This window comes from Rosa rugosa, chromosome 7 (assembly GCF_958449725.1).
Source record: "Rosa rugosa chromosome 7, drRosRugo1.1, whole genome shotgun sequence".
Lineage (NCBI taxonomy): Eukaryota > Viridiplantae > Streptophyta > Magnoliopsida > Rosales > Rosaceae > Rosa > Rosa rugosa.
This window is the reverse complement of record NC_084826.1, coordinates 33190525-33213349: the sequence shown is the minus strand read 5'-3', so window position 1 is coordinate 33213349 and position 22825 is coordinate 33190525. Positions and strand designations below refer to the sequence as shown.

Below are 22825 nucleotides of genomic sequence, written 5' to 3'. Positions count from 1 at the left end.
AAATTCGCCTCCATGTGGGCCCCACCTGTGCTTATTGGATTGCCACGTCAGCAGCTAAACGGCTGAAATTGACAGAATCATAACGAATGGACCTATTGGACGAGAAATGACAGTGTGGGGGTGTTTTAGATGAAATTGAAAGTTGAGGGACTGAATTGATGTTGGACCCATACCACAGGGTACTAAACAGTATTTAGCCCTAATACTGATCCTTATCGTATATTTCACATTTTGTAGCCCTCAAAAAGTTGGCACAAAAGCCCAGGAAAATGTGATGCGTGAAGGCATTGTTGGAGAAGGAACAACGAGGAACAAATGATTGGCCTGGTGGTCCAATACTTCGGCTTCAGCCTGGTTGCGAATTGTGGTGATCTGCAACTATGTTGTGTGAGATTAAATTGACCAGAAATAGGCTCTTAAGGTGAATGATTTGGTCCTCAAGCTTGTATTAAAAAGTGAAATGGACCCTGCATGACGTTGTATTATGAGCTGCATGACGTTGTAGGTATTATGTTTTAAACTCTTTGGTTTTGGATCTAAATATAGTTACCTTGTGTTTGTATTGCATGATGGTTGTATGCTTTGTTTTTGGATTTTTTCATCTGTTTAGAACTTTAAATATCCAGCTTCTTTCAATTGGTCCTCACCTAGTGAAAGGCTTCATCTTCTTCAAATAGATATAGGATTCTTCATCTTTACTGGGCAAAGAGAGAGGACTGCGTCCTTCCTCTTTCTCAAATAATATGTTCCATTGCTAGCAGCAAATGCTGTGGGATCCGGGTTATTCAGGTTGAGTGTGCTGTTCACTGGCTCACTTGGCTGGTCAGTTGAAATTTGGTGAGGTTAAAAAACAAGAAAAACTGCAAAATGGCCAACACATGTGGCATTATGTCTCATTCAAGACTCGGCTTTTACCTATTGGAGTTGTCCTCGTTCCATAATTAGAGTCTCTATTTGGTGTTATCTCTATTTGGGGTGTAATAATAAATATGTGAACTGAAGTAGTTTATGTCTACGTAATTTCTGCTCCACTAATGAAACTGTAGTTTCCGCTTAAAAGAAAAAGGCAAAAACTGTTGCACGTCATATAACGAGATAAACTACTAAGCATACGCAGGACAAAAGAATCAACGTGAACAAAGAATTTCCACCAACATTCAGAACTCATTTGTCAATGCTTATATAATAGCCCTTCTATAGAAGGCCATTGATACATGAATCATTCAAAATACCCAGTAGTAAATAACCAAGACAATGAACCTGAATATACATCTGGGAGCTAAATTAATCACACGGGGGAGTGTTAATGATATGGTGCTTCGTACTTGTATGAACATGCCTCCCGCGTCACCTCTCTCATCTGCAAGAAGCAACTAATTTCCAGTGCATCAGAATTCAGCACAGAGAGCCATGATACAGAAGAACCCGGTTCATTAATTTACAAACTGATGATTGCCCCCACTCTGTGTCTGTTTGGAAATCATTGCGGCATCCCTCACTTTCCTCCCTCGCTGCCCTCTAACTCCTTTGCTATCCTTATCTTTCACAGGTTGTAATTTTTGAGTAGTTTTTCTCCCAGTTCCAGATGAACTTATTGCAGGTTGAGTGCTACCATATGAGAAGATTCAACAATAGGGTTTAGTAACTATCTCATGTGATTCAAATATGTATTGGATAATCCAAGACCACATTCACAAACACATAAAGGTTTGCATATGTAAAGTAAGTAGATAAGGAATTACTTGTATAGTTTCTCAAGAATCTTTTCCAAGTCTCTGCCATACTGATAAAATTCAAATCTCTCACAGGCTAGCTCATCTACCTTTTGCCCATTTTTAAAGAAATGGAATATCGGCTGCAAAAGATGCACACAAATTGATTTCAATAATTTGCAATGAAAGACGGGGTAAAATATATTAACTCAGGCGTTGACAAACTCCTTGGGTCTTCTTTCACCTGGGCCAACTACAGCGGTTAGCTTTGCTAAACTATTAATTATGGTTTTTCAAGGAAACAACAGAATATATTAATCAGCATATGTTTAAAAAACACCCCAATTTTATATTGTATTCTGAAAACAAAGGTAAAACATATGGGTATTTGGCAAGGGGAGCTAAGTATTGACATTACATCATTACAAAATAAAAGGATAAACTCATTTACCGCATTGACTATAGAGGAAATATTTAGACTTTTCAGTGTTGTTTCGTAGTCGTCTTCCTACATATAGAATAACATTGTTAGGTCAGCTACTTTCAGGCATAACAAAAAAATTATGCTATAATTGTTTTATAAGATTTAAGATGATTAATTAATTATATGAACACGCGACTTAGACATGGCAAATGGAAATGAAATCTTAATCAGGTATACCAATAAGTTCATGTTTTACCCAGAACTGAACAAGAGCACATACAACAAGACAGGCATAGGAAAAACCATACACGTCTATCAAACAAATGAAGACTATGAACTGCAACTGCATATAAAAGCATGCGTCTCAGAGATTTATTTAAGCTCAATTATAAGCATCAAGCGGAATTTAAGATGATACAATATTTATTTGCATAGAGTTTAAGATGCAACTGCAAGGATCAATTCTCTGACTTTTCCTCCATGGTAAATTGATGTTTTTAGCATCTTCTTCGATTTCTATTTGTAAATTGTGTTCTCTCTGTTTTTTTTTTTTTTTCATTTGAAAGACACAATTTTATAAACAAATAAGATACATACACAGGAGAAAAGCAGCAGATTTTTGTAAAAGTCTAGCGATCCCAAACTAGGCCCAAGACTTTTAACTAAATTTCAGAACCAACAACACTTGAGTTCTTTTTTACTTTACACTTGACATGGGATCTAATCCACCATAAAATTAAACGGTTCCAAGAAAAAATGATCCAACTTAACGGAAGACTAGAATATAACACCACACCTTAGGATCAAGGAGGAACTCGTAGAGTGCTACATGTGGGAATCGCTCACTCAAATCCTCGTGAAGAAACTCATATACCACGGTACTGGCTGCAGAAGAAGAGTACACAAAGAATAAATCGAGAAAGAAGAAATAAACAGCTTGAATGATGAAAGTAAATTAGAACTTACTGAACTCAGAATAGGTAGCGAAGTACAAAACTGCTGGCACAGATTCATCTAGTCCAATCAATTAAAAAAAAAAAACAACATTAGAAAATGCATGAAGGTAAACAAGGTCATGAAGAAGAAAATTAAGGGATTCACAACGAGTGGGCTAGGACTGTAGGAAAGGGATTGGCATTTCCATCCCCAACCCGTCAAGTAGGCAGGTCCATGATACTTAATTTTGTACAATATTTTCTTTCTAGTTTAAGAATTGTCACCATAAAAGCATCAATATAGTGGAAATTTCTCCCATCTTCTTTAACAATAGATATACACAGCTAACATACCAAAAACTACCAAAGCACCACTATGAGGAACAGACAGACCCGGTTGGTGGCTGGATAAAGCACGAATGTCCAATCTCAGGTTTGGTCATTAGAGTTGTCTCAGACTGGATTAACTGTAATCCCGCCCACCAAAAAGTTATTACTGGTGAAAACAAGTTATCTCATTCACAACTTTATGTGTTCCAACAAAATTTAATTAGTGTATGATTACAGTTTGATTACCGACCAACTCAAGCCCTCAACCCCAACTTACAACCTCTGGTGTTGACCGCTGGTCATCTTCATTCGCTGAAAGCAGAGAGTATCTCACCTACAGGTTAGTGTTCTTGTCCCTAGTGATTTTCGTAGTTCATTGATATTTCTTTATAAGATTACCTTCAAGTCAAAATTGATGTAAATGAAAACACAAACACAGCAACTAAGTGTGGAACTGACACTTAGAATAGGTAAGGCTACTCCAAACACCATTGGAGCCTAGATTTCTAAGAGAAATCAGAAAAAGCCTTAAAGTATTTTAAAATGGGAATACTTTGAATAACGCTTCAGAACTGAATTCATACAGGTCTGGGCTAAACCCCCTCTTAAAATACTACCAGACATTCCCTAGACTTTTCTAGACATTCCCTGCACATTCCCTCTTAAAGATTCCTAATTTCCAGATTACATTAAATGCTAAGACGGCTGTCAGACAACTACCCACTCTCTAAACGACATTTAATAAAGACATTAAAGCAAACAGACAACTACCAAGAACTACATTGCGTCAAAAATGCATTACATGACAGTCTTTTCCCAAACGATTTTTGTTTTTCTTTCTTTTTCGGTTAAATTATAGATCCATAGGAGTAATACAAGTAACTGTCAATATACAGAAACCAGTTATATCATCTAAAACGCAGCGTTGAGAACTAGTCATTTTTTGTTTGGCCAAACAGTCAGCAATCATGCAGCCAGTCCAACCAGTAAGGAAATGTTTGCAGCTAGCAGTTGGAGGACCCAAAGGATGATGATAGTTAACTCCTCAATGATAAAATTGATTAAAATGGCGGAAGATTCAATGGTAATCTGATCAACCCAGTCAGCAGCCATCTTGAGCCCAAGTGTCCAGGTTTCAGCATCTGACACTTGCCCAGTTCCCAGATTTGACATGAAGCGGTTCAGCCAAGCTCAACTACTACCATACAAAACACCACCAGCACCATTAGTACCAGTTGATTGAATTCTAGCTCCATCAATATTGATCTTAATCCATCCAGGAGATTTTACCCAAGTGAAGAATCAAGTCTAGTGTTTTATTTTTATTTTTTTGCGCAACTTCAGCCTTATGCCACTCAAAAACAGCTACCATGATTGTATTCAGAAGATTGTGAAGTAACATAAATCCAATACCAAAAATGGAATTAATACTCCACTTCCAGTCTTTATTCATAACTTAAAGGCATTCCTAAATGAAAACTTCCTAAAGGAGTGAGACCCCAGCCAGATAGATTTATCAAGACCACTGCTGTAAGACCAGCACATGTACACAAAACCAAAGGCTTACGCAAATCCTAACCCTCATGAAAGAAATCACTGGCTTATGCAAGCCAACGTTTTACGAAGAAGACAAATCAACCCATGGAAACTACGGCTAGGACAGCTATACAAGAATGGGGCAAAGTCATTCTACCTGCAACAAATAAGGTAATGCTCTTCCAAGAGTCAATTATCTCTATTGTTGATCTCGAGTCATTTTTATCTCCATCTTCTATCACCTCACTTGATATCATGAAAATTCACAGAAGAGTAGTAATTCTACTTACTTTCTCTCTTAATGTAAACAATTAATCTAGTAGAACTATTGTAAAGCAAAAACGAAATAGCATTATTTGACCAATCCAACATCATAATAGCATGCACATTCTATACTACCAAAATAAAAACTAGTCCCCGTTACATCAAAGACAAGCACAGCCTTGTATTGAAGTTATTCCCTCCAAAACCCTCTAAGCTAGTCTAAGACACGCGATAAATACACCACCACAGACCATGTTAATAACACCACAGGGATCAAAATGAATACTAAAATTTGATAGTTAAAACAGTAAATTTCTGTAAACTTTTGAACATACATGTATAATATATTTTTCATTTGTAAATGAGGGGGTGGGGGTTGACCTGGCGAGGAACAGATTGGTGGAGAAAAGCATGCCTAAAGCGAATATTACCTTGAATTCTGTTAACAGCCAAATTATATTCCTCCTTTGATAGAATGAGCTCACAGCTTGCAAAACCTGAAACTATATATATAAAATATAAACAATTTTTTTTTTTTTTTTTGGAAAGGAAATATAAACAAATTTAAGAACACTGAAGTCAGTGGTAACAACAAAAACAAATTCATAGAAGAAAGTTGCAATAACTTGATCAATTTGGACCAAGGCATCCAAATTCTCTCCTTTTTCTTTTCAATCCTGCATTTTACTATTATGATTGCTACCATTCATTATCTAAATTCACAGAAAGTTACAATAATTGGATCAGTTTGGACCAAGGCATCCAAATTCTCTACTATTTCTCTTCATTCCTGCATTTTACTATTATGATTGCTACCATTCATTATCTAAATTCAGAGAAAGTTACAATAATTGGATCAATTTGGACCAAGGCATTCCATTTCTCTACCTTTTCTTTTCCATCCTGCATTTTACTATTATGATTGCTACCATTCATTATCTAAATTCAGAGATCTACTACAGCAAAACAGAGAATCCAGAGGTCACTTAGTCATCCAAATGTATTAACAAATGAATGGTTTTTGCTACAGTTATATTCTCATCACGAACGGTCTTTTGTTTGATATGGTTGGATGACTAGACGATTTCTTCATTGATTATTTTCTACAGAGGTGATCTCTAAATGACATTTAGAAAATAACAGGGAACAATGGAAAAGATGAATGCAACAACTATATGATTATTTTGACGATATTATTGTCCAAGAGAAAAAGGATACCTGAGAATGAGAAGAGGCCCCAGTGTTGCAGAAATGAAGGTTAGGAAGTAGAAGCAATTGCCAGTGGTGAGGTAGGAATTTGAAATTGGGGTTAGAGTTTGGATGGAATTATATGATGATCAAATAAATAAACTCATTTTCTTGTGTTGCGGTTGCCAAATCTCAACCAGGCATCTTCACCACCAACAATTGCTTCTACTTCCAAACCCTTCTCCACTTCCTTTTATGCACTGGCTCCTCTTCCCACCCTCCAACAACTATATTACTATTTTCACCTTTTTTAGGACGTTCTACATCACTTCCTTCAGTAGTTCTCTTGTTCTCCCTGCTAGATGAACTCTTTGTAGGTTGAAAGCTAGAAGATGAGAAAAGTCAACAATATAATGTAATTCCCTATATCGTACAGAAACACCCAAAAAAAAAAATTAAATTAAAAAAAAACAAAAAAAGATATTGAGAAATACTTATAGAGTTGTTCAACAATCCTTTTCAAGCATTCGACATAAGCCTCAGCATCCGTTCTGAGCCTCTTAAGACCTACCTTATTTACCTTTTTTCCATTCTTAAAAAAATGGAAGCTTGGCTGCAAAAGATGAACATATTAGCAAAGGTTAAAATATAATCACTTGGCTTGAAATAAATGCTTAGCACACTTTGCCCCAGGCCAAGTATAGCTTGATTTAGCTTTCTAAACTCTCTTTTCTTTTTTTTGCCCTGAAGAGAAACAATTTTTATCCATTACAAAGAGTGATACCACTTTTATCCAACAAAAAAGTGATTCAATCAAAGTGGACAAGTCCACAACAAGGAAAAAGGAAGAAGAACTATAGCTTTTCTAACGATTACTTATGATAAGATAAGACTTAAAGAGAGCTGACGCCACTACCCATATGTTGTTCTGCACTCCTTACTATTTCCTTTTCTTCCGAATAAATTTATAGCTTCAATCGCCAACATTGGCCTCACTCATTAAATGTTCAGCTACAAGCCTAAAACTTGTAAAAAGCCACAATAGTTCCAAACTATTCTATAAACAACTAGTAAAAAACTTATCCAGATAACAAGGACTCACAATACTCATTTTAAGTTTAAAAGAAACTGTTGATTAATAACCATCCAACGTTCATGTATTGGCCGAACATAAACAGAAAAATATAGGTAATAAGAGCTAGAGAAGAAAATCACAATGTCTATATCATTGATAGAGAAGATAATCATCTATCTTTTTAGAAAAGACGAATTGGCGATTAGAGATTCACTGTTCTTCTATTACTTCAATAGTGAACATCTCTTCTCTTCTTCTTCTTAATTGTTAAGTTTTAGATTTGAATTTGATTCTTTTAACCTTTCAAATCCCAGCTAGCATTTTCTTAATTTAGTTTTTGTTTGCTCATCGTTGCTACAATGATTAGGAAGGAAGTAGTTGTGGGTTCCTGTGGGGTGAAGGACTTTTTTGAGTACTTGAGAGTATGGTGGGATTCTGTTTAAGCTGGAATTGAGTTCTGCAATTATGAGGATGAGTGATTAGTTTGTTCTCAGAAATAAGCAGACTTATGGAATAAACGCAAATACATTGATTGAAGGCTCCAGGTTGGTAGAGAAAGAGTGGAGGTCTCTCATATTCAATTCACTGACGATACAATTTCTTTCCTGTCAGGTTGCAAGGAGGGTAGTTCAATTTATTAGAGCTGCTCAATCTTTTTGCTCTATTTCAGGTTCGAAAATTAGAAAGGAAAATGGATTAATGCGGCTGCAGACAAAGTTGTTAGACTAGCGGAGTCTTGCGTTACAACATAGGTAGATTAATAGTTCTGGGAAGTTCTGCTGCAAATCTTAAAGCAACTTCTTGTCCAATAAAGGAAATCTCCCTTATTTCAATCATGCTCCTCAAATTTGGAGATCGTCAGTTCCTCCCTAAGTGAGATATTTGATCTGGTTGGAAGGGTGAATACTTGTGATCCTTGTTCAAAGAAGATAACCTTCACTTGTTTTTTGCCCCATTGTGCATCTTATGTAAATTGGGGTGGAAAGTGCGGATTATGTGTTTCTACATTGCTCTTATTCCCTAAATTTGTTCAGGAGCTTTTTAGGGAGGTCATAGCTTGCAGGGTAGTTCCTAAGGACTTTTTTCAGCCTTTGCGTTTTATGGACAAGAATGCAACAGAAGAATTTTGACTCTTATGATGAGCTGGGGATGGAAAAGTGATAGTTGGGTTACTTGACCATGGATCAATAACAACATTTGATCACTAGAATTTGTTTCAAGCTAAACAGGATAAAAAGAATTAGAAAGATACGGAAAATAAATGAAAAAGTTTTGCTGTAAGATTGCTTACTAGATAGCACTGCACCCTCTCACTAAACATTTCTACATCATTAGACTCATCATGACTGAACTCCATAAAGAAATCCCTATAAAGACTCATCATAAGTTCATAACTGAACTCTATAATTGCTTACTGAAATCGTTAAAAGAAAAGAAGTTGCTGCAATTGATAATTGGGCACGCGGATGAGGACAGAAGCAGTCTTGGCAATTTGAATGACAAAATTTGTATAGAAAAATAAAAAAAATAAAAACAGGAAAGAGAAAAAAAAAAAAAGTTCAGAACTACTTTTGGAAAGTGACAATAACAGCCCCCTCTGCTAAAAAGTACAACCAAATTTTTCAAGTGCACTCCGAAAACAAAAGATAGTAATCAGATCAGTAGAGCTAAGTATGAAATCTGCATCCAGAGAAAATAAAAGGTTCGTATCATTTACCGTATAGGAAATACCAAGAGATTTCAGTGTGCTTTTATAGTTGTCGGCCTGCACGGAGAGTAAACAAAAGGTCAACTCATTTTTAGGCATAACCAGAAATAAGATCATAATGGTTCCATTAGCAGGCACATGTGATATCATATATCAAAGAAAGTATAATGACAAAAAATTATTAGATGAACAAGCAATTAAGGAATACTTTAATGCAAATGCAGGTTACTTGACCATGGATCAATAACAACATTTGGCGATTGGAATTTGCTGTAAGCTCAACAGAATTAAGGGAATTAGAAAGATACGTAAAAATAATATATATGAAGGATTTTTGCTGTAAGATTGCTTACGAGATAGCACTGCACATTCGAACTAAACCATTTTACGTCATTAAACTCATCATAACTGAACTCTATAAAGAAATCTTTAACTCTCATGGAAGGCTAAACTCTATTCACCAAAATATTTCTTTTATCCTCACAAGATTAACCACAATTTTGCTTTGTTAGAATTCTTAACAAAGATTCCCATGTGTCATGATACAAGATGCAATTGTCATAATGCAACTGTGACTGCAGCAATTCCTCTATGATCGAATCAACTTTCACAACTTATTCTTCTCTTTTTCCAAACTTATGCATTGCTACTTTGTCTATCATGATATCCAAATTTCAGGTTCCGTTATTCTTCAATCATCCATCTCCAAGCCCAAAGCAGTGTAAAGTTTGGTTTTAATATTTGCAAGGGACAGAGCAATATTAAATATTGATTTTATAAACATGAAATTTATTATCATTACCCATCATCACCTTCAGTAACCTCAGATGGCGGGCACTAAACACTATACACCTGTGGTGTAAAGAACTTCACATTTTATTGTGTTAATAACTTCTGCGCTACCCACTTTTCCGTTGAAAGAAGCTTTCAAGTTCCCTTATACCCTACCTATCACTAGGTTCAAGATGGTATAAATTCCGTATAAATAGTTCATAGACAAATTATTGGATGAAACTATTTCCCCATCATCTACCTTCATAATTATAATCAAACAGCCTAACATTCTTTCTGCAAAGAGGGAGGGGAAAAAAAAAACAGTGCAACTACATTGCCACATAGGAAGTGAAAATTCCAAAACCATTATCCCCAAGATACCATTTCAAATATTGAATAAATAAAGCACTGTAGTAATCTTAATACCTGTAACTCGAATCATGAAAAAAAATAAAAAAAATTGAAAACACCTTAATCTTAAGAAGAGATTCAAGAGTTTGCTATAAAACTAAAATTGTTCCCAAGAGAAGAGTAGATTACAGCGACACACCTTAGCATCAAGAACGAATTCAGATATTGCTACATTTGGGAATCGGTGATTCATGTTCCTAAGGTGTCTAGCTACATAAAAACACACTGCAAAAGAAAGTACACCCAAAATAAGTTAGAACAGACACAGCTTATTGCAAACGGCTTGACTGATGAAAGTAAATTCATCGCAACTTACAGGGCTCAGAGTATGTAGTGACACAGAAAATTGCTGGCAACGATTGATCTATACCAATGAATTAAAAAAAATTAAGAGCTGCAAGAAATTAAATAATGATAACAGAGTGAAATAGAGCATAAAAATTACAAGTGAATTTAGGGATGCAGGGTCCTGCTAATTTATTTTTTGAATTTTGTCCCTAAACCAGTTATCACCAGAGGATGCTAGTTCTCCGATCATATTGTAGCAATTGATATAACCCAAAGTGCAGATACCACATTGGTATAGGATTGTGGGCTGACCAAACCAAGAAATTGGACAGTCTCACATTTGGTCATTAAAGTGGGTTCTCATACTGGATTAAACATAACCCAGCCCACCTAGGGCATGTTTGTTTCATGAGACTACCATGCCTCACCTTAATTTCTATAAGAGTCCTGGACTTCTCTAGCCTGGCTTATGCTAAACTAATACCTGATCCATGTTTGGTGCTCCGTAGGACTAAGGACTACAACAGAAGAACGAACTGTTAATAAGAAAGAACAACACAGGAAAGAACACCAGGAGAATGATTGGTGGAGTAGAAAAAGAACAAAGAACCAACTGATCGATTAAGGATTAACCAAGCCTTGATGAACTATCCAAAAAACATAGAGACAAATCTCAACTTATCTGAAATTTTTGAAAACAAAACATATGGACACTAGTTTGGCATGGCAACCAATCCCCCAATCTCTCTCTGCTCTCCCAGCCTTTATCGCGTAACATTACAACCAATTTGAACAATTTGCCAAACATCAGACCAAATCTCAAATACCAAAAGCAAAAATCAAAATCAAACTCAAATTCATAAATGTCTTCTTTGTTGCTTCAATGGTTCTGTACTCCGACTCAGGCATTACTCAATAGACCTTGATGCACTCAATTTGGGTCAGACCTTGATGCTGCGACTCAGGCATTACTCAATAGAGGTGCAAGGCTTAAAGAAGTACCGAAACAACAACAATATGCACCGCTTCCAATTGAAAAAACAAATTTTAGTCAGGGAGACATACTCTCAATATGAGAAGTCTTTCTCATCCAGCATCAATGACAAGGCCAAAACCAAGATTGGTTACAAAACCTTTACTAATTCCCACAAGGCCAAAACCAAAATTCCACCTGCTACCATGCACAATAAGTTTAAGGCAACCAGTGTGGAGGAAGGGCCAATCTAAATGAACCAATGTGTCTGTGATGAAACCATGTTAGCTTCAAGCCAATCCTAGCATATTTATTGATAGCAGATGGAGGCAAATTAGGAGTTTCAAACTAGCCTCAAAGAGAGTGATACATTTCAACTTGTAAACCAAAACAAAAAGCAGCAGACCAATGAATAGCTTGAACACTACAAGTATTGGAGCCTAAATCAATCCACTTGGGTTGAGGGAAAAGACTAGAGAAAGCAGGTATTGTAGCCAGCCAATAGCAGCCCATAACCTGAGAGTAATCGTACAACCTTTTTAATAGGTGATCAAAAGTTTTAATCATGTAACCACCAATCATATATATATATATATATATATATATATAATTAAACAGATTAATTATGGGCTTTAGCATCATCAGTACAACAAGAGGCAGAAACTTTAGTCATACAGAGCAAAGAAACGAGGATCTGTATAGTAAATTTACTAGTTTGTGGCTGGACTTTATCATCTTACTAAATATCATGGAAATAAAAATATCTCATCAAACCAAAAATTTAATGTTAAGCCAAGCGCAGCCATCTAACTCTAATCTAATTCAGATAAAAATAAATATAAAAAAAACCTAAGAGAGACTATGTGTATTACCTTGAACTCTTTTAACTTCCAAATCATAATCTTCCTTTATCGCGAAGGCTTTAACGAGTAGGTTTGGGGATGGTGATGAGTGGAGAAGGCGGTGTTGAATAAAATGATAATGATGGCTTGGGGCGGCAAAGAAATTGGACGTCGAAAGCTTACGATGGTGATGAATAAGAGCAACAAACAAACCCCTGGAATTCATCATCTCTTGTTTCGTCGGCCTCTGAAAAATGTTTTACGATTCAAAGCATCAGATGTCTGTTTCCTATAACATTGGGCCTCTTGGGCTACTAGCACAAGGTTGATAATAGTTGGGCTCTTACCGTAGGTGGGGAGTATGTGGGGAGTATCTGAATCTTGGTCTATTTGCTCTCTGGCTTGATGGGTTGCTTGCTTTCTTCTGATGGTGAGCTTTTCTGGGTTGGTTTTTGATGGGTCTATATTTGTTTCCAGGGAAAATGTGAAGGGTAATCTTGTGCTTGCGTAATGAGGAAATTAGAGAAAACTAAAAAGAGTCTTTTTTGGGTGAAATGGAAATCTGAATTTGGAGTAAGGCCCCCAGAAAAAGCGCCCGTCTTTGATCCCAAAAAAAAAAAAAGCTTGGTCAATCTTGGTCAAACCAGGAAAGGTTTGTCATACCTTGGTCAATTCCTGGTCAAACAGGAAAAGTTGGTCGGACAATTTATTAATCATCAAGATTTTAAATATTTGTTCAATAGATTATTAACGATCGAAATGTTGGAATTTAAGACTCTAGCTGTTACGTCCCGGATCGCAAGTTATCGGTTTACTAGTCTTTCAGACAGTAAACGAGATATATTTTTACTTTCGACTCCGTTTCGACCTTTTAGGGGTTCTAATGAGGATCGCAAGTTACCGCTTGTGCTTGCGTAATGAGGAAATTAGAGAGATTTTTGGGTGAAATCAGTTGGTCGACCCAAAAGGATCGAGAAGGGATCAGAGTTCTCTGACTCGGTTAGCAGACCTGACGACCTGCGACTGGGTCCGATCGGAAATCGGTCCTCCGACCACCTCTCCACGGCGGACCACCGGCGATAGCTTCCTCTCCTCCAGTGCCGACAACCCAGTGGCCTTAGATCATCCATGCATTGAACGAGGAAGGAGAATCGACGATCTAAAGGTTGAAACTTTCTTGCGAAGTCTTCTACAAATTCCAGCGACTTCGGCCACCGGTTGAGCTGCATGTGTATGAAAACTCATCCTCATCGTCCTCTACACTCTAGTGTAATTAGTTTTGAGATTGATTGATTTTAACTGATTGGGTTTCTGGGTTACCTTCGGCTTCGCCGTGTTCCTCAACCCTGGTGAACTTTCCGGCACTTCTGGGCTTGCTTGCTACATGAAAGACGTTCTATTCTCCATAGTCTACACGCTGGTGTGCGTGATCTTCGAGTTCGATCAAGTTTTGGAGAAGCTGTGTTTGGGCGCACTCGGCCTCCACCGAGGTTCTCTTCAGGCAACTTTTCTGGTTTGTCTTTCGACTCGATTTTGGTACTAGAATATAGATTGAGGCTTAATTGTGTTGAATACAGAATTGGGGAATTGGTTGGACAGGTTCGGACTTGCTGTGTTCTCCGTCAAAGTGCAGACTTTGATCTAATTTGATCACAAGGTGAGTTGGATTTGTTTGAGAAATTCTGGAAATTGCCTTGTGGTTGCTGGTGTTTGTTTGATAATCATATCTTGTAGTGAATGATGGTAATTTGAATTGTTTCCGGTCTGCAAGCTTGATGTTTTGTCAAATTGCTAAAGCCTTAGGGGGTGTATTATATTTGGATTTGTGCAGACTTTTTTTTAAATGACAGACCTTTTGAAAAGTCCACAGACTCTTTAAAAAGTTGATAGATTGTTATGGATTTCTTAAAACCATTGATTTTAGCAACAGACTTTTATTGATTCATGAAAATCTATATACTTTATTATGAATGACTTCTACAAATTTCCTAGCATGTACAAAATATAAAAACAAAAAACAAAAAAACAAAACAAATGCAGCCCAAACACAAAACAAAATAATAACTCGTTGTCTCTTCAATGCTGAAGTATCTTCTAATAGAAATTGACTCAAATGAATGATCGTTAGTCTGTCTAACGAGTTTGTTCTCATTCCTAATCTTCCAACAACATAAATATGCAATATAGATCACTTGATGTTTATGGTTAATTATTCTCATCAATTTTGTTTTCGCCGATTAACATATTGATATGCTAAAAGTAAGCGTATAATTTAACCCTACAAATGTCATCATTAGTATATAGTAAATAGGGATCGTTCTATTCCGGGGATTGAGGGTACACCTGTCATTGTCAAACAAATAAAGAATTAAGATAAAAACAAAGTATAATATTTACAAAAATATATACAAGTAACGAAAAAGGGGGGTTTTAAGAGTTGGTTTCCGAAAATTAAAAGAAACAAAATAAAGAAAATGTATAAACACAAATACAAGAATGGAACATATGAAACAAAGATCAAAACCAAATTCATAATCAAATTCGACTCAACCCTAATATTGTTCATCTTAAGCCATGAGAAAGAGTTGATCATGTGAAATATTCAAAGCAAATAATTTCCCATATTTTACTTTCCAATGCTAATTAACCTAAGTGAAAGCACAAAGATTAATCCTATCAAACATGCATTCAAGTTCTAGAAAGCTAGGCAATCATAACATGTTAGACGCATGAAGAACACAAGAAAGGATATCAACTCAAGTGTACAACTTAGTATGAAAAAGTCCATCTAATTGCAATCCTTTTCAATTAAATTCGGTTTTTGTCCAAAACCTTCACTACTTTTGATTTAAGTTCACAAAACAATAAGTTGAATCATGTTCTTAAATCTAGCAATAATTATATATCAACCTTATATGTTTCGAACCACATAAGAAAAATACATAAAAGATATCAATCACACAATTTTAATTGAACAATCTCACAAAAGCAACCAAGAATCACAATTATAAGAATCTGAAATTTATTCAATCATAGAATTCGAAATTAAAATCTTGTTTCAAATGTTATGTTAACTAGAACAGAATCATACAAATTCAAACAAGGAAAACCGAAAGAGGTTACAAGGTTGAAGGTCGAATTACACCGTGAATGGAGATGGTGATGAAGAACTCGAATTGATGAACTCTGAATCTTGGAAGCAATCTTCAAAACTCACGGCTTCAAGGTGGATTATGGAGGGGATGCTCACGGCTTCTTCTTCCTTCTTCCTCCCTTGCTTGAAATTGCAGAACCCGAACTAGAGAATGGAGGAGGAGAGGACGTTATGGAGAGAGTATTTCTGAAAATTGTAAAGTGTGGAAACTCTTTAACGTCAAATATGAAGGAGTATATATAGGGGCACGGCTAGGGTTCTCCAAGCAATCAGAAATTTCCACATCACTTCAACCAATGGTATGATGCCAAGTAAGCCTTGTGATGTGGTCCAACCAATCGTAGAATGCCAAGTAAGCCTTGGTGTGTCATCCAACCAATCAAAACTCTCCAAATTAATTCCCTAATATATGGTTGCCGAAATTCCATGAAGATTTTCTGATTTTTCTCTTTTATTTCGGCCAAAATTCCTTTAGGGAATTTAGGGATGCACCTAGACACGTTTTGAACCTTTTCTTGGTGCACACATATCTTCTTTCCTTAAAAATCTCCCTAGAATCTCTCTTGGCGTCTTCTTCCTTCTTTTCCTCTTGATTGTCACGTTGGTTCCCCTTTATCTCTCTCCCTTTTCACGGCAAACTTAGCAATTATTTCCTCCAAGAATGTCTCCTTCCATAAAAATCTCCCTTGATTTATTCCACTTGAAATCCTCAATCAATCACCTTAACTTTCACGTTGGTTCCTTGTTTCCCTCTTCATAATTCACGGCAAATTTAATCCCCAAGGAAAATATATTTTCCTTTTAAAACTCTCCCTTGATTTCCTCTTCATTTTCACGCCAACTCTCTCTCTTCCTCTTAGGATTTCACGGCAAACAACTCAACACATACTCCTTTGCGTCACAAAACCCTAATTTCATGGGCTTTTGTCCAATTGCTGAAAATACAATTTAATCTAGAGAGTTCTTGGGCCATCTTGCGTCACCTCCTTGCCATGTCATCTTCTAAGGTCTTCAAGAGGCTTCTCTCACGCCATGACACTTCACTTTTCTGATTTCCCTTCTTGGTTGACTCAAACGTCTCGTTTTGGCAGGGTTTCCTCTTCTGGACAGGATTTCCTGGTTGAAACAGGAAAACTTTATTTCTTCATTTCTGCTCATTTTTGCAAGGACCTGAAAATATAAACTTTCTAAAATAAGAAATTTTCCTAAACTAAAATGGAAATTTTCTAAGAATGGGAAATAGAAACTGCAAAATGGAAACTTTCTACAAATAGAACTTTTCTAAACTAAAAGGATTCAGTTAAGGAAATAACGAAGTAAATATGAGGAAATAACACTTAAAACGTCGCATTAAAATGCTCTTATCACATATATTGTAGCAAATATTGGTCAATGTCTTGATCTATAATCAAGTTCAACCTTTCTTTGAACCATAGTATAAATTCAAATTAATGAGAATAATTAATTAATAAGATAAAATTTAGTATGTCATAGCAACACTATTCAAGGTCTTAGGGGTAGACCACAATATTTGGGTTTTAAGGTTTCATAAATCATTTTTATTGCTATTAGGGTTTGAAGTATCACAATTGAAAAAAAAAAAAAATAAAACAAAAATCACATTCAAGAACTACAATGAACATGTTGGGTATCAAAAAACGTTGATATCATAAAAGATTAGAGAAAAAACAAAAAATTAAGAAAGAGAGACGATGAAGGACCAACTTCTTCGTGCGTAGAGAGAAGAACTTTGATAGACCTTTTTTTTTTAAGAGGAAACTTTGATAGACTTTTTCAAATCTTTGGTCTGGAGGCTGAAAAATTATTAGAGTTTGGTATGTATAATTAACACTACAAAGTCCATGATTTTCTAATTCCATAAGTATGAATGATATTTTGAATACCTTTGTACTTTTATTCATTTTTAAAAGTCCTAATTGAATACCCCTAGATTTTGGTGGAATTCATGAAATCTTTAAAAATCCTAATTGAATACCTCAAGACTTTCATGGACTGTTAAAAGTCTATATTGAATACACCGAGACTTTTAAATTCCATAGATTTCTTTAAAAGTTCCACTAATTCCATATACAATACACCCCCCTTAAGTTTTGAATTGGTTGGTTTGTTGAGGATTTGAGAAATTGTTAAGTTATGATTCTGGGTGTCCTTAGTAGTTTGGGCACACCTTGTATGAAATTGGGATTGTGTCGAATTATTATGCGACGAAATTTGAAATGGAAAGTGATCCAATAATTGAATTACCTTGACATAGTCGGAATTGGTCGATATGTTAATTCCAAGTGAGTTCGGTAATTGGGATAATTATCGAACTAGTTGCGATTGGTCAAACTTGGTCATACCTTGGTCAACTCCTGGTCAAGCAGGAAAAGTTGGTCGGACAATTTATTAATCGTCAAGATTTTAAATATTTGTTCAATAGATTATTAACGATCGAAAAGTTGGAATTTAAGACTCTAGCTGTTACGTCCCGGATCGCAAGTTACTGGTTTACTAGTCTTTCGGACAGTAAACGAGATATATTTTTACTTTCGACTCCGTTTCGACCTTTTAGGGGCCCTAAACGTTTACTTTTTGAATCGTTCGTCATTTAGTAAATTTTCTTTATGAACGTTGTAGAGGACGTTAAACCGAGTCCGTAGACATGTGGTTCGCTTAAATCGGAGTTCGTATACAAAAGCTATGGCCAAAATACTAAGTTACTGTTCATTGTAACTTTTTGTATATAGGAAAAGTTACTGTGGTAAGTTTCTATTTCATAAACTTATCCATCGGTTTCTCTCTCCCCGACCCCTTCACCTTCTTCCGACCATATCTCCTCCGTCCGGTGACGGATTTTGACGCAATTGGTATCGTTGGAAAGCTCTCTTTCTACTCTTCAATTATATGGTGGTTTGGTGATTTATTCTGGACTGCGGAAGGTGCAGCAAGGAGAAGAAAAGGACTGCAGCGCCTTTCTTCGGGTTTTCTGATTTTCCGGCGATTCCTCACCGTCCGGCCACCAAACAGCGAGCCACCGGTCTTGTTGGAACCGTCTCCTCCTCCTCCTCCACAAGCCTATAGCAGTGGGTCACGGTATTTTGGCCAGAGAAAAGAGAATTGAAGCCTAGAAGGTTACTGTAGCATATTGGGGTTTTCCGGCGATTTCTTCCGATTCCAGCAACCATTGGCGACGAAACCGGTTTTGATGTGTTCATGGGAGCTTCCTCTTTTGATCCTTGGTGGTGGTGGTGGAAGAATTTCACCGAAGCAAATCAAGTCAAAAGTAAACAGTAGCTTCGCCGAAGTTTTTGCTTTTGGGCCAATTTCCAGCCATTCAAGGTATCTCTGGATTTTGTCGTAGTTGAGAAAGTTGTTGGGAATGTTGAGATGATCATGTTGATGAAATTTGGTGATCAAATTTGGAGGTTGGCCGGCGGCACGTGGAGGCGCGTAGGGTCGGTTTAAAATTCCTATTTTTGGCTAGATAATTTAATTGTGAGTTGTAGAACATGTAGATATGATTTTTGTGGAAATCGGAGAAGTTTGACATCGATTATGAATTTCCGAAGTTTGATATTTTGATTATCGATTTACGAGAATCCGACTGTCAGATTTATCTCGGTTCTGCCTTAGAACCTTTAAATTAACAAATTGGTGTTAGTGGTAAAGTTTGGGTTGAATCCAAGAAGAAATGGAGACATTGATTTATGAGGATTTGATTTTAGAATCGTATTTAATTGTCAAATTGTTGTTCACGGAATATAATTGTGTATAGGACGACGTCCCGAGCTACTGCTCGACGAAGAAACCCGTATGCGTGGTCGCCTTAATAGTACTTTGAGTGGACTTTTGTTTTAAGTAATGATGCATGCGATTATTTTCCCGAATTAATGATTTATTTATTTATCATTTTATCACAGTTTTGGCTTATGATTTATTTTTGGGAATTTGATATCGATTTATCTCATGGATTTTACTTGCATTAATGATTTTCGGAGATTGATTATGATTTATCTCGATTATTATTTGGAAAATGGATTTGTGATACTATTTCATTGATATTGAGTTTTCGATGGTTTATCTCCGCTATATGATTAGTATTTGGATTTGGATTCATGATTTATATTGATTTTCGAGAATTATTTTCTGAGATGATTTTCAGAATTTAATATTATATTTTATTCATCGATTTTGAGATTTTTGGAATATTATCGGAAATGGGATTCCCGAGGGAATTATATATAATTATCTATTCTCGCCTATTTATTTTGGATTCGGAAATATTTTTGGCATGCGGGGCACGTGATTGGAATATATGTATTTGCTAGTGAGATTTTGAGGAAGTCTTACTGGTTTTCGATTTTTGTATGATTTTTAACCCACCATACCTGGGTCATTTTATTTTATTGCTAGCTAGCCTATTAGTATTCCTCCCCACTTACTATGTGTTTGTGGGTGAGAAGAGCAAGAACCTGGGAGGTTCAAGAGCTTGGGAGGGTTCCTTATTCGTATGGTGATAACTTCTTCCCCATACTCTACAGTTCCTTGACTGGCGGGGCTAGTCCGATTTCTTTTACCCAGCGGGGCTGGTATGTTTTCAAGAATTTTCATGTGGCGAGAAATATATTTTATAATTAAGTGTGGCGAGAAATATATTTTACATCGAGATTTTTGTAAATAGTTCAATTTGTCAGAAAGTATTAAAGTGTATTTAATTTAAAACTATCTCGATTATTTATTTTTGTCCACTCACTTTAACGTGTTTTTAAATTACTTTCCCCTGGGCCCTTCGGTTTCAAATGCCCAGTTTGCCGGAAAAATTAGTTAAGGTCAGGCATCCATGGAGTTGAGGCATAGTTGTCAGTCACTACTTCTGCATTGTAGGATCTATCGATCATTTATCCTCTTTACTTTTATCTTAGAATTGCTCTGATAACTTGTGAAATTAATATTGTTAAGTTGAGACTTGTATAATGTGAAAGTGGAGTTGTTGGAATTTGGGGAGCAAGGTGGCTCCAGGAGAATAATGAGGATTGTTTAGAAGTGTAAATGACTTTCTACAGTTTTTGGGTAGTCCATTTTTGGGAGAAGTTCCGTCAAATTTTTGATAGAATTTCTTCTAAGGTAGCCCTGATAGGAGCATTTTATGCGACGTGTATATGGTTAATCCCTATATTAATCTTTGTTAGTTTATTCTATTTTCTCTTTATTTATTTACTTTTGTGTTTATTAGGTTTTTCGGAGCAAATATACAAAAAGAATATAATATTGAGGAAAGATGCGCAAATAAGGAAAAGCTTGAAGTCCTAGCCCAAGCAGAAGACCTTGACGGAACGAGAAGCCCAATCCATGGAGATATTGCAGGAAATTATGGAGATATTCGCAGAGATATTGATGATGACATGACGAATTCTCATTGGACAAAGGGATGTGGAGAAATCCTAATTCAATCAGAGAATTAAGAAGTTGATCTTCTCTACACTTTAAGGACTCTCAAACCAAAAAGGAATGAAGGAGGACTCAAGAGCACTATAAAAAGGCTAGAAAAGCTAACGAAAAGGAGTTTACGCGCGAGAATCAAGCAAGAAACCCGAGCAGAAGAAAGCAGATCAGCCGTCCACTGACCAGTCGGCAGATCCCGCCGACCAGTCGTTCTGACGACTTTTCCAACTTGATTTATAGGGTTTTTCTGTTTTACTTTGCTTATGAATTCTTTTGTGCTTCCAATTCAAACCATGTGCAACTAAATTCTAAGTAGTTAGGGCATGTTGAAGCCCCAATCATGATTGTATGTCATCCTATGACATTTAATTAGTTTTTGTTTATTAAATGGATGAGAACTTAATCACTATTTTTACATTGATGATTTCTTTATGTGCTTTCTTTGGTGGCCAACTTAGATTGCATGTTTATGATTCTATTGCTATGAATGATCATTGCCTGTTCCTTTTAAGAAGGTTCCGTTGAAAGTTCTAGAGTAGTAAATCGTCTATAAGGCGAGTGATTAGGTTCCTAGATTAATTGAGACGCGTCGTACTCATGATGTCTTGTGATGTCTCGTTTTTCTTAATCTTAATGATTTCTATGTGTTAAATTTAGAGTTGCGTCAACCCAGGTTGCATTTTAGGAAATAGGTTAGGTGTAGAGCGTCTCTCACCTAGCATACAAGTAAGGAAAAACAATAGGTTAATTCAGGCGTTGGGTTAACTTGAGCATCCTCATCCTTAGGTAAATAAGACTAGGTTAAACATGGTTTGCATACTTGATTGATTGGTGGTGGATACATTCCCTGGCTTCTGCTACTTTATTGATTCTCAACCTTAAGCAATTTCATTATTTGTTATTTACTTTCAATTGTTTTCACAAACTTCACAATCAACTCTTAAACTCGAGAAGTCTTACAATTAGCTCCATAAGTCCTCTGCGGGAGACCCTACTTCCTTATTCTACAATTGACATTCAAATCGGTAGTAGGAAAATTGTTGGCATAAAAATAACCGATCAATTTTTGGCGCCGTGTCGCCGGGGACTTTTTAGTTCTAATTGTTTTTCTTTCTTTTTATTTTTAGCTTTCTTATCTTTTTGTTTTTCTTTTCAGGTGTATGTTTACTCGGAAAACTTCACAAGGCAAACTCATTCCTTTGGATTCTGAGATAGAACGCACCTGCAGGTCGAATAGGAAGCAAACGAAGGAAACGTGTTTGCCAATTGACGGCCCAACGGCGGGTTCTACATCTTCGCAAGGAGAGGAGGACCGAGAGAAGTACACATCTTCACATTCACCTGCGCATTCGGTGCAAGAAGACGAAGAGGAACAGTTCGAGGAACCCCCCAAAGTTGAGATGGCTGGAAGACCACTGAAGGATGCCTTCGTCCCAACAACTTCTGAATCTCCTTCATGCATTGATTATACACCGGACGGCAATCATGCCTATTCCATTCCTGTGCAGTTGATTAACTCGTTGCCCAAATATATGGGATCCCCATCTGAGGACCCTAATGTTCACATTAGGGAATTCTTGGACATATGCAAATTGCAGACCATTCAGCATCTGCCTCCTGAAGGCCTCAGGTTACTTCTTTTCCCATTTTCGTTAAAAGATGATGCTAAGCGTTGGCTATACTCTCTACCTGCAGGTATCATAACATCTTGGGATGAAATGGTCAAGAAGTTCCTCAAGCAGTACTTTCCGGCCCAACTGACAAGG

The 22825-nt window shown here is 36.5% G+C and overlaps 1 protein-coding gene across 4 annotated transcripts; it reads right to left on the bottom strand.

The window, feature by feature from the left end:
• Window positions 1-1127: 1127 nt before the first annotated feature.
• LOC133721036 (uncharacterized) lies at window positions 1128-12995 on the bottom strand. 4 transcript variants are annotated; one of them, XM_062147549.1, is made up of 13 exons: window positions 12808-12995; window positions 12491-12707; window positions 10674-10721; window positions 10497-10582; window positions 9182-9229; window positions 6884-7002; window positions 6695-6774; window positions 5633-5698; window positions 3103-3150; window positions 2933-3021; window positions 2164-2220; window positions 1743-1855; window positions 1128-1608 (listed from the first exon to the last, which is right to left on the bottom strand). In XM_062147549.1, exons 2-13 carry the CDS (start codon window positions 12687-12689, stop codon window positions 1434-1436), a joined length of 1128 nt encoding a protein of 375 aa, XP_062003533.1. In that variant the 5' UTR covers window positions 12690-12707; window positions 12808-12995; the 3' UTR covers window positions 1128-1433. The 4 variants fall into 4 exon arrangements, with proteins under 4 accessions (XP_062003533.1, XP_062003532.1, XP_062003534.1 ...); XM_062147548.1 differs by having other exon boundaries at window positions 5633-5704; window positions 12808-12994; XM_062147550.1 differs by lacking the exon at window positions 12808-12995 and adding an exon at window positions 11130-11163 and having other exon boundaries at window positions 5633-5704; window positions 12491-12660.
• Window positions 12996-22825: the final 9830 nt, after the last annotated feature.